This window comes from Pungitius pungitius, chromosome 19, assembly GCF_949316345.1.
Source record: "Pungitius pungitius chromosome 19, fPunPun2.1, whole genome shotgun sequence".
NCBI lineage: Eukaryota > Metazoa > Chordata > Actinopteri > Perciformes > Gasterosteidae > Pungitius > Pungitius pungitius.
Genome location: NC_084918.1, coordinates 8195420 through 8215038, shown reverse-complemented (window position 1 = coordinate 8215038; position 19619 = coordinate 8195420). Strand labels below are relative to the sequence as shown.

Genomic DNA, 19619 nt, shown 5'->3' with positions numbered 1-19619 from the left:
CGGGCTCCATGAATGATGAAACTAAATGGGAATGTATTCTTATTACCAGACAAACATATAATAATAATAATACAGATAAAGTCATAAAATCCCCAAAGTGAATTGAATCACTGTTTACAGACCTCTTGGCTCTTTTTTGACCTACCTTACCGTAGTTGTGTGAGCACATGGCTTCCCTGTACAATAAGTGATTTATTCCCTTAATTGGTTCAGACAATCGGTTTCGCCTGCGGCCTGTTCGCATCTGATAACCTGAGATCCTGATAGTAATCACGGCCCAACTTTAATTATCTTTTAACTCCATCGCATCGGGCCACAAAAGCCGACAGAGTATGGTAACTGGTACCTGATGACACAGACTCTGCTCACACGGAGGGGCCAGGTTTTCCCTCCTCGTCTATCCGCTGCTCTCGCCGACCTCAGACTAGCACCGTGCTTTCAGGCTGAATGCTGCCCCCCCCCCCCTCTTCATCGCCTGCCACCTCCGATCAGGTCAGAAACAGGGGGGGGCGTCGCCCGTCCTCCCTCACCTCGTGTCACCCGCCTCACATCCCCTCCCCCCCAAAGAGCCTCCCTACACCTCTGCCTGTCGACACTTCCTGCAGACGCCGTCCCGGCAGTAAGGCGGTGAGAGCGAGAGAGGAACAGAGATGCGTGTGAGCCCTCGGTAGAAGTGTTTTGACGTCAGCTCCGTGTCGGCCCCCTGAGCTTTCTACATCTATGGCGGGGGGGGGGGGGCCAATGCAGGATTCATTTCATGTTCTAGTCTCCGTTGGCTTCCCGTGATGAACGTGGCCTTTGTCTGCACATCCAGAGGCAGTGTGCCACATGCAATCCTTTCATTGTGTCACTACTGACAATAGTATCTGACACTGCTGGAATCAGACTAAAAACTCCTGTTCATGGAAACTGTTGATAAAAGAGAGTAGTCCACACTTTCCCAATACACAGCATGTAGACTGCTATGATGTCGCTAATGGTTTCCATTGGGTACAAACCACTCTGCATCATAAAATGAAAGGAATTAAGAAATATCAGTGCTGGCATCAGGGAATAGTTCAACCCTATTTTACAGATTGTTAGGTGAGAAAACCGAAACATGTCGTCATCCTAAAATAGGCTTCATATTTACTGTATAAAAGTGTAAATCTCTTTATACTAAATTGCTATTAGTATAAAGTTATGTTCCATTAACTCATATGGCGACCCCGGTTCAAAATCCAACCAATGTTATGATTGGAAAATGACTCTAAAAAGAATTTAGTTTAATTTAAGTTTTGGTTTATCCTTGAATACCACGCAATCTGAGTTCAGCCAGGAAATTTAAGACTTTCGGCCTCCCTTTAACCCAATAGAAGCAAATGTTTTACATCCTTGACCGAACTGGTTGTACATGGTGTTCACAGGCCAACAACAACATGCTGGAGTCCAGAGACTTCTTCAGTATGAGGAATTTAGGAGTAACAAATCCCTTTAACTTGGAGCGGATATTCCAAAGGAAGCTTAAAATCGACCGAAAGATGAACATAGACAACACAAAGATGTTTGTCTATCCCGTCTCGGGCAATTCTTCTGATTAGCACTCCTTGAAGATGATGGATGCCTGCTGAGTCACTGCCACACTCCCATCTCTGCCCTGCTCAGTGCATTAAAGCGGAAAATATTGCTGAGATTGACCCCTGCCCACTATATAGGTCCATGGTGAGCTGATTTATTAAAAAGGGAACACTCACAGACAGGGTGAATCCGTTTCAAAGGTATAGATTAAAATAGAGAGAATTGATGATAAAACGGAGAGAGACACATTTCTTTAATAAATATAACTCAAGGAATGAGGAGCCAATGGGCAGTATAAACTGTATAAACATTTCTCTCAATCAATCAGAATTCAAACCCTTGTGTAGTTCAGGGCGGGCCCTCCTTCTCCTTCTCATTTCTCGCTGGTGCGACACAGAGGTCGTCGCGGGCCGTGAAGCGGACCGGCCTGTCAGCGGAGAGAGGAGCCGAGGGAGCGGCGCGGGGAGGAATTCCAATCAGCCTCGGACATTTAAAGACGGAGCCACAAAGTTGAAAACTTCATACAAAGGCTGTGAAAGACAACCGTGCTCCTCAGAGGAATCCGGGAGAGTTGGCCGGAAAAAGATGTTATAGATCTCACAGATGTTTTTTTCACTAATCTTTTCTATTTGTTTCTTTTGTTGTGACTCTGTAAACTGTCTGTGTCTCACATTTAGAGAATGGAGAAAAAAAAATAAAAAATACAGACACATTAGGTCATTGTCTCATTCTGCAAACCACTTCAGGGACCTTTGCTCAAGTATAAGGAGAAAAGTACTTTTAGCTTGTGGTCCGAAAAGAAACCTGCTTCCACTTTCACAAGGCAGGCTCTCATTTTAGAAGACCAAAACAGCAACAAAAAAAGAAAAAAGACTTGTGATTAGTGGGACCGATTAAGTCTTGCAAGGTAGCACAGACTGCAGATAGAAATCCTCCAGGACTTTTCATGCCTGTGCGCCTCGCGATCCGTAGCTTCCTCCATATCTGCATCACGTCTTTTTCCTTCTATTTTTGGTCAAACTCTTTGAGCAGTCTGTGCATCCGAATGAATCTCCGTCACCATCAGCGATGACACGATAAAGAGTAAATACCAAATGCTCTGAGGCAAGAAAGACACAAAGGGATGTGTAGGTTGACGGAGAAGGACACAGGCTGCAGGTAAAGAAAGAAATGGGAGCACAAAAGACTTTCTGTCGCAATTGCGCCCACATCTCCAAAATCAATACCAACTCCAGGAGGTCTGCCGGGTGCCTGCCAGTTCAGCAACATATTGATAATTCAATGTTTCTCCAAATCTACAGAAAGAGAGAGAGGGGGGAGACTTGTCAGCCGAGGAGTGTGGTCCCACATTGCATTTTTTATTCATAAAGGTGCAGCGGCCCAATAAATCATTTGGCCACACGTACTGCAGCTTTACCTGGGCTCACCTTATCAAACAGCTCTCTCGGTCTATCTAATGTACAACTCAAGTGTGAAGTGTAACAATAGGGAGAAGAAAGAAAGAATCTCAAGTTATATCTTCATTGAACAACACCATTGTAAAGCTACGGGCACATGTGCAAAAAAAGCTATTGAACTCTAGTGCAGCTATTCTTAAATTACATAACGCTGGTGTAATAAAGAGAACAACCAGAAAAACTCGAACAAAATTATAGCTGTAAGAAAGTCGGAAAGGGATATTAAATGATTGCTGATTGAAATGATTTCTTGTTGTGACCAGCTATAGGTATAATATACCATGTGACCCTTGCGGTGGGATTCCAACGTCCCCTCGGTGTACAAATGCAAGTTGAAATTGCAGATCGAAGCATCACATAGTGTCCAAACGACACTGGTTCTGGTGATTTACTTTGGGTTGCACATTATCTTCCTCTGGTAGTATTTGGTCCAAGTTGCTATAGCTTGTTGACATCTAGTCTGCGGTGGTGTAAAGACTGTCAGAGGCTGCCCTCTTGTGGTCATATTCTATAACGCACCGTGTCTGAACCTCAACAACAGAGCAATGCCAGGTGGCTGACAAAGAAAACACGGATATCCAGGTAGAACAATTCCAATAAAACCTGATTGTGTCAACACCCCAATGGATATAGACTACACACAAACACGTATGACAGAAAGTAAATCCAGTGCTGTATAAAGTGCATTGTATATTGTAAAGTGAAAAGTTTTCCAAACATTAATTGCAGGCTTTAGGCAAGTAGTTTTAGACATTTATTTCAACAAAAATGTGCCTTCATTGGACTACTTGCAGAAAGAGGAGCTCTTGGCTAGTTGGGATGTCCCTTTTGCACCTTCTCCACGTGTGTCCCCGTCCTGACTGTTCACCTGCAGGCCTGCTAAGGTCTTGTCCCTCTCCAGAGTCGCCAGCATGGTCTGCTTTAAAACCGCTTGGTACTTTTCATTCGCTCTCTTCAGCGCGGGATCGTAGTGGTTGCATTGTGCTGTGAGCTTTCTAATCTCCTCGATGACGGCGTTTTTCTCCTGGACAACGCGCGTATGTCGCAGCCGGTGGATGTCTCTGTCTTTCTGGACCCTCGCAAGTGTCTCGGCAGCGGCAGACGCGGCCAGCCTGTACTCCTCCCCCTCCCGACGCGCGTCTTTCAGCTCGCTGTCCAGGCGCTGGTTTTCTGCGTACACGTCCGGTAACACACCGACTTGTCCTGTGACCACCGGGCCTTTCTGCGCCATCTCGGTCTGGAAGCAATCGAGGGTTTCGGTCATGCTCATTTGGACCAGGAAGTTGCGTAGAAAGTCTTCCACGGCCTGGGTTCGGTGTGTGGTGGAAACATCGGGCCCGGGAGAAGCGTCACTGGCCTCCGCCCGGTCTTGGATAGCTTTTACCGTGGCCTCCAAATCTTCCTCCAGTTCTGTCAAACTGCAGTCATCTCCTAAGGATACTTCTTCATACTGAAAGTCGTCATCCCTTTCCCCCAGAACACACTCGTCTTTTTCTTGATTTATCTTATTTGCGCTCATCGTTTCATTCAGGACATAACGTTACGTCCACAGGGGAAGCAAAGGTTTGACGTTGCTATGGTGACGATTCATAAATTCAACGCGAGATCTCACGAGTTCACGTCTGCCCCAGCCCCGCCTCCACGCGTCATCAAACAATCATGGCGGACTACCAAGAGGCGCCCTTGGCTAGTCGGCCAAAAACACTGGACCCAAACGAGTATTTCCATGTCACCCCGGAGAAGCGACGCGCTGACGAAGACAGGGCAGCGCTAAGAGCGAATCTGAAGAGGCAGTATCAGACGCAACTCAACAACCCGCACAGAAAGGCGCTCATTGTAAGTGGCTAGCCGCTAACGTTAGCTAGCAATGTCACCCTCGAAGATGGCTTGCACGTCGGTGCACACAAAAGAGTAACGATGTTTGCATGGAGTTCATCGCGTCACATTTGTTCTGCGCGCTGTTGTGATGAGGCACTGGATGGAGCAAATGTTATCCGCACTTGATGTCGACGTAAATTACCTTCTTTCGTATCACCGTTTGGCCTTCACGTTAGTCGAGTGCCAAAACGTTGCCATATGTAAGAGATGGGAGTCAATGCCCAACGGAGACAATTTGAGTTAGACGTTATTTTAGGTAAAGTGAATTGTTACATAACGTTGCCTGTCTCTTTTAAACACCTGTAACTAAACCGAGTCCAGTCTAAATCCCCCGATGCTTCCATCAAACAATCTAACGTGTGCATGAATATATTTCTCATCCTTCTTTTGACGTCAACGGGAAATTTACTTTCTCTGTACTTGGAACTAAACAACTCCTCACAGACATGTTTATTCAATACTTAATGATGATCATTGAAGTTGATCTGCGTACTTCTGTCTCTACAGGAAGACCCTGCCCTGACACGCTGGGTGTTTGCACGCGCCAACCCCTACGCAACCTTCAGGCCGACGTTCAAGACGTCTCTGTTGGGGGCAATGTTTGGGATTTTGCCTCTCTTTGGCCTTTACTACATCTTCAAGACTGACCGGGTACGAGACGAGATGCTCTGACCTTTCTTTGCTCGATTACTCCATCACGCTGCCGGCTCTCATATTGGTTTTCCTCTTCTCGCTGGGAGAAGCAAAACTGCTAGACAGTTGCACACCGCTTACTTTTCATGCAAATATTAAGAAAATGTGCATACAGGCAAGCGGGAGAAACAATTTCGTTGCCACGGAAACTGTATTAACTTATTGTCTGTTATCCTGTGTTACAGGACAGGAAGGAGGCGCAGATTAAGGCTGGAACCGTGGACCGCAGGTTCAGTTTGTCGTCATGAGCTCTGTTGTATAAAGACCTCCTTTGTGTTCATGTGATGCCGGTCTGTGTAATTATTACATAAATAAAAGTATATTGTCAAAAACATTCATGTGGATTGGATTGGCGAAGGCAGTAGTGGGGAAAATACATTGGAAATGTGTGCAGAATCAGTGATGCTCACCTCGGTGACGGGATTTCACTTAAAATTTGTTTTGTGAGAGGAAACATCGGCTCCAATTACCAGCTCGTGCTCCTTTTTACTATTTTAATCAAATCTGCACAAGAGTAAATACCAAATGTTTTGAGGAAAGAAAGACACAAAGGGAGGTGTAGGTTGACCGTAGGTTAAGGAAGAAATGGGAGAACAAAAGACTTTCTGTTGCAAGTGCGCCCACATCTCCAAAATCAATACCAACTCCAGGAGGTCTGCCGGGTGCCTGCCAGTTCAGCAACATATTGATAATTCAATGTTTCTCAAAGTAATACAGATGCCCTTCACCATCAGTGGTCAGTGAGGTGCCCTTGAGTAAAACAATGTTAAAGCAAGGCTATATAACATTTGCTAAACAACCATGGTGCCTAAACACTTGTTAGGTAATGGTAAATTCAAAATAACCGGCACAAGTACAGAAAACACAAAATGCATACATACTAAAACAATTTTTTTTCTATTTCCAACACGACAAAGCAAATCTCTCTTCTGTTTGTAATTAAATAAATAAAAAACATGGCATTGGTTTTAGTTATTTTTAATAAAGTCAGATTACATTTGTGTTGTCTTTATCTCATAATTGTATATTTGGAAAAAATTTCTTCGCAGTCACTTTGTTCTACTGCTGTTTGCTGGGCTTCCAGTTGGGGTCAAAGTGGCTGCGGAGAGACTCCCAACAGTGATGGTAGCTCTTGTCGATCCTCTGGCACGTTTGTAGACCCCACTTGGTCACCGCCATACTGAAGGAGGACTCGAACATGAAAGCCTGCAGGAAGAAAAGATGCCGTTGCTCCGGTTTCAGACTCAGGATGTTGCTGCTCTACTTTGAAACCTAATACTTTTAAAAACTTTTGTACTTTCTTTCTTTTTGCTTACCATGGTTCCCTCAGCCACCCTTTCGGGTTTGAGCTCAGCACTGCTGTTCTTTTCAAAGCATTCTGTGTCCGGCCCGTGTGGGGTCATCATGCTGTGCAGACTGGCCCCTCCCGGCTGGAAGCCCTCCGCTTTAGCCTCGTAGTGGCCTTCGATCAGACCCATGAATTCACTCATGCAGTTACCTAAAGCGACCAGCAGGGGGAGCTGTAATGCAACACTGCAGCAGATACAGTTCACTGTACACACGTGAGCTGTGACACTGATTTCCACTAGATGGCTTTATAGATCTGTGGTGAAGACAGACAAAAGGTGCCGTGGCAGTTGAAAAGAGTCCTGCAGCCGGTGGATAGCTGTCGGCTGCTGCGTAAATTGACTTGTTGGCTGGCTTGTTTCCAATCTTTGATAGACTGGAATGAGCTTCACAAGAACAAATTCTACATTTCCTTTCAAATAAGGATTCTTTTACTGCCACACCAGGTCCTTAAAATGAATTGTTTCTGCTTTTTTAGGGCTTCCTATTATCACCCAACAATTGATGTGAGGAAGGGCATGTGCGTATTTGTGTTTGTGTGTGTTGTTGATGTCCTACGGTGATAGTATGGTGGACGGAAGGTGTGGTCAGCCACACCCCACCGTGGGGGGAAGATGACAAAGTCAGCAATCGCCACACCTGGTCGTGTGGATTTGGCAGTCAGCACAGTAAAGATAGATGGATCCTATTGGAAAATATGTGGCCAAGTCAAGAGCAGAATGCAAAGATCAATTAACACATTTGTTGTTGGTGTATTGAAAAAGTGGTGTAGCATATTGCGTTTAAAACGGGACTCACCGCATGGTCGAAGGCCACGCTGTTGATGACCATGAAGTTCTTCAGGTTGTATTTGTACGGCGTGTAGTTCCCGTGCCAGGCCACCACATTGAACGGAGAGAAATCCTACGTGCAGAGCACAGAGGCAAACAGATAAGAGGAGTCTGCCTGAGCAACAAAACACAAAAGGTTTCAAATTGATCTTTTCAATGGGAGAAAGGAAGAATGAATAATGTCTTGGTGATGTTAAATTCCCAGAGAGAGTACTTCTTGACATAAAGAGAGGGAAAAAAACTGCTCATAATGAAAAGGGTTGATTTTGAAAGATAGCGTGCGTCTTTCTTTCTTCCCCCCTGTTCTTTGTGATACGCAGCTCCAGGTATTATGGGGTAATTGGCTTCACAATCAAACTTTCCCAAACTCTGAGCATCCTGACGCTCGCGGCTGCACCGTTAGGGGGGAGGAGGGGGGGGGAGCAGCAGTAACAGTAGGTGCAGAGATATTTCTTTATCTTGATTGTTAAAACCACAGCAATTTCATATAGTTTTTCTGTTCTGATAATGCCACCCCGAAGAAAAAAAGACATTCAACAGCAGTTCTGAAAATCAATATAGTTCATTACAGCTCAAGCCGCCTCCTGTGTGACCTGTGTGCTCCTTACACACCAGCTCACATACATTTCCACGCGTGAACGGCTAACCCACGCTGACAATGAAACACGTTTGCATGCACAAACATGCGCATAATTAAACTCATACACATTGCATAACCAAAATACACCCACAAAGAACCTTAACCGCACCTGCGATTCACAGGAGGTGCCCTACCAAAAGGCCTTTGGGAAAGCAAGTGCAGGTAATTTCTTGGACATTCATCCACGGTAACTCCACTACATTCGATTAAAACGAGGGGGTGAAGGGAGGAGAGCGAGCACTCGCACACACGTGCACACAAAACACAAACATATTGGCCCAGTCAAGCAAATAATAAGTTAATTTGAGCAATTTCGACACGCTGCGGGGGAACAAAACAGCAGGACCAGACGGGAGCGCCAGCATCTTCCTTGAGATGAGGCTTTGCATCCCCCCGCCTCATTTTCTTACTCCTGTGGCCTCACCCTCCTCGCTCGTGGAAGGCTGAACACCCGGAAAAGAGTGTCAGGTGCAAGCAGCAGCCTCGACCCCTCACACCTCGCGCATAACAGGGCAGATACCCGCGTGGAGGCAGCTAGATCGATGGAAGAAATGTTTGTTTTGCATACGCAAATGGCAGTATATTGCTCTTGTGTGCTTCATACAATGAATCATAACAGCGTGTTGTGACATGGTTTCCACGGTAACGACACCCCAACCCCCAACCCCTGACAAACTTCTCCTCCCACCTCTTCCCCCGCCGCGGTTAAAAAAAAAAACCTTCCTGTTAGACATTATGTGTCGCATCCAATTATGCGCCCAACGGGACACTTCGGAAGGGGCGGGGTCATTCCCTGAGTGAAATATGGTGAAATTAAAGCTCAACTTGAGACAAACCAAAGCTTCACAGGTGAGCTGCCCGTACATCCGGAGGGCCTCAACTGATCATGAGTGATTAAGGCTCATACGGGAGTCGGGGGTAGGAAACCCGCCGCACGGATAGCAGCTCACACTTTGATATTAAATCATCAGGGATGGCAACTCATTCGGCAGAAACAGTTAGCGGATCATACGCGTCACTTGGACGGGTTTCCTGTTAATCGTCGTTGTGGTTGGAGCGCGTTCGCTGAAGCAAACACAAACACAAATAGGCTGATATGGCTAGTCTGGCAAAACGTGTCAGTTTACATGAGAGCAATGTCAGGAAAGAAAAGCACCTGTTGGCAGGCGAAGAGCTTTCCTTGGTACTTGTTGATGACGCTGTAGCCCGCGGCCACTTTACGATCCTCGTACCAGGCGACTGGACAGAGGAAATCTCTTGGGTTGGCCAAACCGTTGGCTCCTGCAAAATACATACATGCATGGTTACACATGTACTAAGGCATACACCAAAAGCTTGAAATGCTACACAATGTTCACTCCGGGAGGCTATCATGTGTTTCCAGGTAGATGTGAACGTACAATAGTTAATAGATCACTTAAGTTATTGAAACACAATCAATCAACAGTTGCTGAAACGATTCACTCAAAATCCCAAATCACCTCATTGGCAAAATATTTCGGTCTGAACCAAAGTGGTGAACCAATTGACCTAGTGACATTTCCATCTCTGTGATGCTAGCGTGACTTAAATGATGACAGATTTGGGGAGAAGATGGAAACCAATTCACAAAACTACCGACAGCTGCAAGAAACAGACACAAAAGAGGTCGGCGTGCTGCTTTCAAGGACACCAACAAATTACTCCCACAAACATCGTACAAACACACCTATGGGTCCCAGGTCAGGGAGTTCAAAATGGGCTCCATACACCTCCAGTATGTAGCCTCGGGTTTCTCCAAACACATCCACACTGAAGCGCATCCCTTGCTAGAAAAAAAACACAAAAAGTGGTGGTGAAAGGAAATTTAATGATGTTATAAATGGCATGTGGGATGCACCGATGCCGGGGGCACTTATGGGTTCATGGAATACAGTGTTTGAGAAAACTCCTGGTGGTCAGGCTTTCTGTTGCTCAAACCTCTTTCCTCTGCCATTTACTTTTAAAGTCATTTTTGAAACTATGTCTTTCTAAATATGGTAAGTGGAACGTAGGGGGCAGACACAGTGGTAGATTCCCAGGTAAAAACTGGGGCGAGATGAAATACCTCGACCTCACCTGGATGACAACGATTTCGTTTGGCTCGACCATTATCTTCCCAAACTCTGTGGTGATCAAGATCTCACCCTGTTGGGGGACTTGAGGGACAAACATAGAAGAGAACATTTTTAAGGAATATAAAGGTTGATTATAGAAATGTCTTTGTTCTTGTGAAAGTTGACCACAAAAAACATCCGCAACTCTTTTTCTCACCAATCATAAAGTCTCCATCTGAGTTGTTGAAGCACCTGGAACAAGAGGAAAAGGAGAGAGAAATTAGTCAAAATTAATGTTCAAAAAGTTTTTTGGCTGTTTGATGCGGGGAAGAACATCTATTTGATTGATGGTCGGACACATTTGCACGCAGATGCACCCTCACCTGTTAACCATGGAGGTGTTGCAGGTGTACACGTGGATGCCAATGCCATCGCGGGATTTGGCATCTCCGGCACCGCAGACAGTTTGCAGGCCCTGCAAAATACGGCAATCCCAAATCAGTGAGCTCTTAAAGGATATTTAAGGAAAAATAATAATGTGGGGAAAATACTGAATAAACTCACAGCCACAAAGTCCACTTTCTTCTCTGCGGATTTGGGAATGATAAATGGCAGCCATCGCAGCTGTAAGAGAAAGCAAAGTCACAATCTATTTGATAAACCTATTATTTAAAGCAATTTATTGGTGCAGATATGTGAAGGCACACTACAAACTTTGGCTTTCTGTAGAAAATTCGATTAAAAGATCATTCTCATGTCTGTATGGCACATATGACGCTATGGCGAGAAGCCAGTTAGCTTAGCTTATAGCGTAGAGAGCTAGCTAGTAATTTCTTGAGTTTGCTTAGTTATTTTACAAATTAATCAAATCACATCTAACATTGTTTATAGTCGAGTTTAAGAGGTACTCGATGGATTTTGTTACATTTCTTCCAGAGACCTGATAGCTGTTTCCTTTTTTCCAACCAAGCTAACCTGCTGTAGTTTCATTTATAGTGTATACATGATAAAATGCTAAATCTTCTCTTCTACCTCTCTGCAAGTAAGCCAATTTCACAAAATATCCAACTATTCTTTTAAACACCCAACGCATAATTAAGGATGTTTGGTTATTTTAATAGACTTTAATAGTGTTTATTTTGTCGCGATCTTTGACATGTTTTTTGGCACTTTTCCATTTTCCTAACAAAGTGAGCAGGGACGCTTGATGTACCTGGTTCGGGTCGGGTTCCACCTCATTCCAGTCCTCTGTTAGGTTCCCGCAGGGCACCGCAGCAAAAGGCTTATGCTTGACAGACGGCAAGATGCGGTACAACCAGCTGGAGGAAGCAAGAGAACCAACGTTAAGTCATCCGTTGTGTCTCTGCTCCATTTGGTCTCGTTGCGGTCAGTTTAAATGTAGAAGCAGATGAATACCTCCTCTTGTTGGCTGGCCGAGGGCAGGTGAAGGCAGAGCCGGAGAGCTGCTCAGCATAGAGGCCGTATGGACACAGCTGAGGATTGTTCTGTAGAGACAAAATGCAGTATTCAGGCAAAAAATGGCTAAAGTAGTGAGTAAATGCTCTTGTGATTGGATCCCACAGTGGGTTTCTGTGGGTGTTACCTGTCCCTCGGGTAAAGATCCGGGACAGCGAGGGTCTTCAGAAGAGAACTCGTTCCCGAAACCGCTCAGGTACTGCAAGAGACATTCAACTCTCGAGTTCAGCCAAGTTAAAGTGGAAAAATAAAAAAATCACATCATGTAAACATCATGGGGCTTCATTGTGATGCCAGATAAATGTGTTCATGCTGGTTATAATTAAATTTGAAGGTTTGTCATTAAGGCTTGTTTTTTTTGTTAATTGTTGTCATATTGATTCACATTAGATCTATGATCAAACAAACTGCAGCCAAATTTCCCCCCTCGCAGTCATCCATTATTTTTGTTATTGTGTTACAGAGAGTAATTACACTAACTTCCTCCCCAGTAGGCTTTTTCTTTATCAATATTTTAATTATGATAAGATTATTACTCCACCATCTTTCTGCACTGGCCGGGCTCTATCAGCATGCAAGTATTTTCTTACCACTGAAATAACAATCTTGGCACAACATAAAGAATTCTTGCTGAGTCATTGTTGCTCTGCAAAAATCTGCCACACAGGCATGGAGAGGTTCCATATGTGAGACGCCAAATAACTTACCTTTGTGAGTGCACAAAACGCTTTTGAGTCTCCAGTTTGTTGCAAAAACAACAGAATGTTGGATTAATTCAACTAAAAATAACACGAAGGTTAAAAAAAACAAGGGACAAAATTCGGGGGGAAAAGATCAAATCGCACGAACCGTTTAATGAGTCAGTTAGTTACGTTTATTCCTAAAATGTTTCACTGAAAATGTATCGCAACTAGTCTACAAAATGATTTATTTATCCCAAAAACTTTATCCCGTAGACTGCTGTCGGCTATTAAGGAAACGACGCGGATATATGAAAATATTTTGGATTAAAAAAAAAATTGAAAAAGCGATCGCAATTACTGAACTACATGAATGCCAACTGGTTTGTTTTCTACTCAAATTATGCTGAAAGATTATTATTCTGTTACACTGGCGACGTGTCTCGCTCCACATCTGGGAAGCCGCTGAATGCTGCACTCTGATTGGCCAGCGGGCCGACGACGCCCCTCAAGCAGACAGCAGGACCGGCGCGGTGCTATGCTGGCTCCGTGCATCGTATACAGTGTAGAATACTGTAAAAGCTGCCTTACCTTGAGTTCAGTCATTGTGCCTTCGTTTAGTAATTCCCCCGTAGCTGTCGAAGTGTCTCAGTGGTTACAATTTAACTCGCAGTCTGACTCCCTTTGTCCAAATTCCAGTGCAGGGCGCACATTTGAACTGGGTGGAAAAAGTGGGCTGGATCTATGTTTCTCAATCTGGGTTCAATTAGGCCTTGACTGGCTGCATTACGCAACATCGGGGTCTGAAAAAGAAGGGGTCAAATGGCGAAATGTGTGCAAACAAAGACCAGTGTCAAGAACCAACAACCAACTTATCCAAAGCAGTTCATACGATGAAGGGAAGTCAGGATTATTCACAGGCAACCGCAAACCACCTAAAAGAATATTGACAATGGGATGCTAGATTTTTATATAACTAATTATAGACTATACAAAATGTATAGGCCTATGCAGGCCTTGAATAAATGATAAGCATTCTACATGTGATGGTGTAACAGACATGATGTTAGTATCCTTCTGCGTGGTCAAATTGTGGTGACCTCATATAGAGCCAACAATGGGTGTCATGCACATCCTCACGTCCTGCAAAACAAACCCTCAAAATCGATGAGTAGAGTCTTGGCTCCCAAATTGGCTGTAGTCCAATTGTTTCTTTTTTCTTATGTAAGAGTTTATTCTGAAAAGTAAATGATTGTGTGAAAAGGGTCAGGTCTATTAAGAGATACGGATTTCTTATGTTTAGGTGATTATACACCAGAGGTCTTCAACAGGGGTCTGTGGAAGTACTGCAGGGGGTTTTGAAATCTTTGGTTAATTAGACCATTTTTCATGTTTAAAAAACAATCCAATTTCAATAGCTTGCATGCGTGATTATTGTGTAATTAACAGACTATTAGCATTGGAATTAGTTGAGAAGATGTGTCCATCAGTTGAGTAGCATGGCCACCCTCACTGTACCATGCACGTTTCAGATAAAACATTTACTATTATTTGAATAGTCTAGTATTGATTGCTTAACAACAATACATGTTTATACATGGCTCTAGTTCCAGATTAATATTAAAAAAATTGTATACAATATATATAGTAGGGGGCCCCTGCTCCGTCCCGCTTTTGGTTTGGGGGGTCTTGATAAACATTAGAAACCCCTGTAATTAACTAAATAAAGGATGCTTTAAATATCCAGATATTCCATTTCATACCCACAAATGCTACACAGTTCCTAGAGTTGAATGAGCCACCAACTTGAACGCTGGGAGCCCCACCTCTCCAGGTGTAACGCCCGATGCTTCATAGGGTTTTCCCTTAATTCCATTATGCTTAACACCCAGTCAGTTTCTGTTTAAGTGAGTTATCAATCCCGTACAGCTGCACGATGAATTGGCTTCTCTTAAAACCAGAATAATACTCGGCAGGACATCTGCATGCTGCAGCATGCATGTCACTATTGATATGAACAACAGCTGAAGGCCCCCAAAAGGCCTAAAGGCCCACATTACCTTACGCAAAATGTATTTCGGTTCATTTCTGGAAATAGATGGTCAAACGAGGGGTACCTAATGTCCCCCGTGCAGCATGGAGCCCATCAAAAAGAATCAATTTCGCCTCTCTCAGTCTTGCCTCGCTTCCCCTCTTGTCTATTTCTTTTCTTTTAGGGAGGTGTTGGGGAAGGGTAAATGATGGCAATTCTCATAGCGAGGCGCAAATAAACTCGCCGCGGCAGAAGTAACTGTTCTCCGGCGAGGCGTGCAGTCAGGCCCGGGCCCCCCGCTGGCAGCCAGTCAGGGTGCTGTGCCGAAGACGAGAAAGCCCAATGGCAGGAAAATATCACGTCCCGGTCTCCGGAAATTGATCTGCTCCTTGTGCGGAGAAAGAAAATGACCGATTTTAATTTCCTCCCCGAGTCTGATGATAGAATTCTAGAGTATTTGGGTCCAATCCGGATGGGGCCTGTGTACTTTAAGAGAGACAGGAATAGCAGGAGACGAAAAAGAGGGGACTGTTGTTGTCTACTGACAGTTATATCTATGCATGCGTAAGTGGGCCGTAAATGCTTTGTTATTAGATGCCTGCTGAACTCAATGGTGTGATGGTAAATGGTACACTCACCTGGCACAGTCTATCCCCATATGCATAAACAAGCAATCTCCAAAACTCATGCGCAGACATACACTCACGAGCCGACAGAGACACACACAGAGGGAGAGAGACACACACACAGTCACACAGACACATACAGTTACAATCCCATTTTGCGGTGTGATGACATCCTTACCCTTACACAATACATATAAGTGCACAAACTTTGATAGCTTCTCACAATGTATCTGCTATTTTTAATCCATTCTTCTATATTCTGGTCCCCTTTAAAGGGTCATTTCACCTAAAACAACAGTCAAAAAACATTGTATCCCACCTACCGTATGCGATTTTCAGATAAGACTTTTGCCACCACCTTCAATACAAGGAACATGAAAGGAATTGTGTTCAAATGATCAAGTGGACCTCACTGTGGACTACTTCCATTAGGATAAAGGACCTTTTGGTTCTTTGAGCCCCACAAATATAACTTCATTGCGCCTGAGAGGTGGCGAAAACCTCAACCGTGTGAAACTAAATGCATCGTAGCTTTTCATAATGGTGTTATTTTCGACAAATTGATCGCTTAAGGTCCCGCACACCCACACAGCTGTTGACAGTTATTCTGTCTAATGTGCGAGGAATAGTGTGAAGCCATCAAACTCAATGCACGAGAACGAACTAAAAAGGTGTAATTTGTCCCACCCCAAATGCTGCCATGAATGTAACAGAAGGGTATTGTCAATGGAGCGCATGATAGTTGCAGAGTATGCAGGGCCTTTTACATGGCCAATACAGTGGTATTACATCCCATCAAGTCAGCACTGAGGTTTCTATGAACCTTCCAACGCCACCCATACAGTTTTACTTTACAAGTGGTTGAAAACCGCAGCAGTGCATTGTACTGTGCACTTTTGATTAAATTAATCAGGCAGAAGCAAGTGGCAACAACTAATTAGTGTGCTTGCACACTCTCCTGCTCCTTTTCCTCAGCAGTGATGAGATTCTCTCAACTCCGCATTCTTCTTGGAGCAGGGGCAAAGCAGCTGTCGGCTTTACTCTGACAGACAACTGTAAAAGCAAAAGTGCTCTTCATACATTTATGGATAGGGGTTCAATCTACACAAAACATGGAATTGAGTCTTTTGTCAACCTGCTGATACCACACAAAATTCAATCATCATTGCAAACCACAGCCGCCAATAAGAACAAATCGCATATTTTTAATATGCGATTTGTTCTTATTGGCTACATCTTTGTATTCTGTAGAGTTGCCATAGCGACGTAAAAACGGCTCAATATGGTCAATTATTTCATCTTAACTTTTAAAGGACTGGAGTGCGCATGCATGCCACATGAGTTGTCACCACCTGGCCTCGTCTTGTGTATCACTGGTAGTTAACTGCTGTATTTGCATGTCACATCTAACGAGAAATAGCTTGGATTCTTGTATTTTGTAATTACAGTCCTGTTACACACCATAGCAGCTTAATGTTAAATGACTACTGACATGAGCCTTCCAGCAATACACACACACACACATTTGACAGCTCCATTTAACGCTGATTAGATTTGCAAGGACATGCCGTATACGCTCTCTGTCTCCCCCCCGAGTGGGTTGAGTATCTCCTGAATCCCATCTATTGCAGTAATGTTATGCAAATGGTTTAATATGAAGATAAAAGACTGTTGCAGCGTGCGGCGCTCTCCTGGTTCACAGGCTCGTGTTTCCAGGACGATAGCTCTAACGAGGAGGGCACTATTTGGGAGTCATTAAATGGTGGCCTTCCTGACACGCGCCCGTTCACCACCACCGCCACCCGGCTTGCGGTGGCCATTAAAGCGACTCACACCCACACCAAGACACGCGCTATAGATGCCTTTTAGCGCTGGCTCCCCAGTTTCTTACACATCACAGTGTCACAGAATAGAAAATTACACTCTCCTCCCACAGAGAAAATTGCTTTGAAATTGCTTGGTTATAAAGATGTGCTTTAAAGAGGGGGGGTGCATGCAATAAAAAAAAGGACACATACAAACGCAATTACTCAAGCACACTGAGGACAATTCTTACAAGTTAATCAGAGGATTTACCAATTATTGATGTCAAAGAGATTTTGTTGTGTATTTGTCTGCGGCGTATGTGCATGGGTTTGCATACAAGGTATTTAGTATGAATGAATCGCTGCTTTCCACAAAGCTACAGACGAGTTATTAAAAAAGAAAACAGACGTGGGGCTGAAGACAGAAAACACAATGTAGTGCAACACAGCAGAAACGCAAGTGGAGAATCGAAGACAACAAGGTGAAAGGTATATCAGCATCAAGAGACAGGAGAGGCGGGGATGAGATAAAAGCGAGAAAAACACAAAGTGGAAAATAGCAGAGAAGAAACAAGGAGGAAAGAAAAGATGCAAGACGGTACAGTGATGATGAGTCAGAGAGGACAAGGAAAGAGATGAGTGGAGGACATGTTTAGAGAAGTCTTCACTTCCACTGTGTCTCCTCAATTAAAGAGAACCTGTATTAAAAACATGTTCAGAGACCAATACTGTCAGAAAAAGCCCAAATGAACTAAATGTTTGTTCAAAATTTAAAAAAGGTTTTATTATTTCTGTCAAAGTAGCTTTTCAAATTTGCAGCAATTACATGACAAAGCTAAACCCTGAGGGAAGCCGTTCTCTGTTTGTTACGCTTTATCACACGTATTCCACAGAGGAAGATCCACAAGGCCGCTAAAGGGATAGAGCTGTTCTTTGTACTTACAACTGTAAATTTAGATTAGGAGTCGAGGTGAAATGCTGCCCCCTATTTGTTTGGAGCATGTTGCCATGTTGCCATTACACATTGCAACTTAAATAGGATTGAACTGCAGATCCGAGTGTCTGCATTACTTGTGTAATGTTTAGGTGTATGAGGATGACGTCTTATGATCGGATTAAACGGAGGAACAACACACTTTGCATGAGAGCACATTGTTGTAATTGTTTATAACTGTATTAATGGTACGTACATGCGAGCAGGAGCGGTATTAGTTAGAGATGTTTGTGTTAAGCTGCGGTCGCTGCAATAACCCGTTCTCACCATGCAGACATTAAAAAACAAACCAGCAGCTGTAAATCCAGAACCGGGGCCGATGTGTGGAAATGTCTGCACGGTTCCAAATATCTGTTTTCACCTCTGCGGCCCGTTACCCTCTGGAGATGAGCCATGTAGTGGCATGCTGTAGTTAACATTAAAACGCCCTGTGAGCAGGTAATGAGGCGCACTGAGCCACAAATTTCCAGTGATAGGATATTCTGTCACACTGTTTGTGGACCCGGCCCGGAAACCCATCAGACACCTCATCTCAAATAAAATTAGCTCCCTGGACAGGACCAAAATGACAGCGGCAGGCAAGGTAATGGCATAGCGGTGCTGTTGGTGTTTTCCTTGTAGGGAAGCAAAGGGCACAAGTGTGTATCAGTCCAGACACTTAGCGCGGTACCATCCGCACCCTCCCTCTGGAGTGTGTGGACGGACGGTGGGGATGCCTCCTCTAGCTCTGCAGTTTAGCCGCGTAGTTCAGAGGGGGTTGGTGTGAGATGTGAAGAGGGAGAACTTGAGGTGAATGGTCTTCGGGATAAGGGATGAGTGTGTTCGACGCCAGACAACGGGGAGGGTGTGTTTATATCCGCGTGGTTTTTTTCTCGTCCAAGTGTGTGACTGATCTTATGTCAGTCCGAGAAGTCTATAGTGGGAGTTTTTCGGTGTGTGTGTGTGTGTGTACCTATGTGCATACGTACGTCAGTCCCCGACACCATCATTAGGTCGTGGGCAGTCGCAGTGCTGGAGGTGTAGCTCGGCTGCTCCTGCGGCCTCTCAGGCCAATTTAGGGGGAGAAAAGCACTTCGATCCTGGCCTGCAAGTCTGAGGGCCCCCAGCGGGAGGCCCCGTAGCCCTGCAATCTCTATTGGATTTATTCCTTTCCCATCTACAGGCCCCCACACACCCCACAGAGAGGAAGTCTCAGCTGCACTCCCCCGTCCCCCCTATAAGACAACATGTTATGGTACCCGCATACACACCAGCGTGTAATCACACACACTCAGAAATACACAGACCTAGTCTATTTTCAAGGCACACTCCCCCACAGCAAGGAAGTTATAACGGCACACGTAGTGTCCCTGTGGGAGTTGCCCCGGGGTCAAAGTATGTGGGAGACAGACAGGCAGAGAGGGATAATAGTTATTGACACGAGAGTTATTTGAGGCTGACCATTGTTTCATGGAAAATATTGTTCCGATTTATAAAAGCCAGGATGTAAAAGGTTTCTTTTTTTTGTATCACATTAAAGCAAAGAAAAA

General features: G+C 44.4%; 2 protein-coding genes across 2 annotated transcripts; one reads left to right on the top strand and one right to left on the bottom strand.

Moving 5' to 3' along the window:
* Window positions 1-4633: 4633 nt before the first annotated feature.
* Window positions 4634-5919, top strand: ndufb4 (NADH:ubiquinone oxidoreductase subunit B4). The gene is made up of 3 exons (XM_037456230.2): window positions 4634-4850; window positions 5400-5543; window positions 5771-5919. The coding sequence occupies exons 1-3, from the start codon at window positions 4674-4676 to the stop codon at window positions 5831-5833; spliced, it is 384 nt and encodes a 127-aa protein (XP_037312127.1). The 5' UTR covers window positions 4634-4673; the 3' UTR covers window positions 5834-5919.
* Window positions 5920-6631: 712 nt separating this feature from the next.
* Window positions 6632-13375, bottom strand: hgd (homogentisate 1,2-dioxygenase). Its single transcript, XM_037456228.2, has 14 exons — window positions 13225-13375; window positions 12081-12152; window positions 11894-11982; window positions 11691-11796; window positions 11042-11101; window positions 10861-10952; window positions 10695-10729; window positions 10500-10579; window positions 10111-10210; window positions 9559-9683; window positions 7731-7835; window positions 7491-7617; window positions 6902-7083; window positions 6632-6791 (listed from the first exon to the last, which is right to left on the bottom strand). The coding sequence occupies exons 1-14, from the start codon at window positions 13237-13239 to the stop codon at window positions 6645-6647; spliced, it is 1335 nt and encodes a 444-aa protein (XP_037312125.2). The 5' UTR covers window positions 13240-13375; the 3' UTR covers window positions 6632-6644.
* Window positions 13376-19619: the final 6244 nt, after the last annotated feature.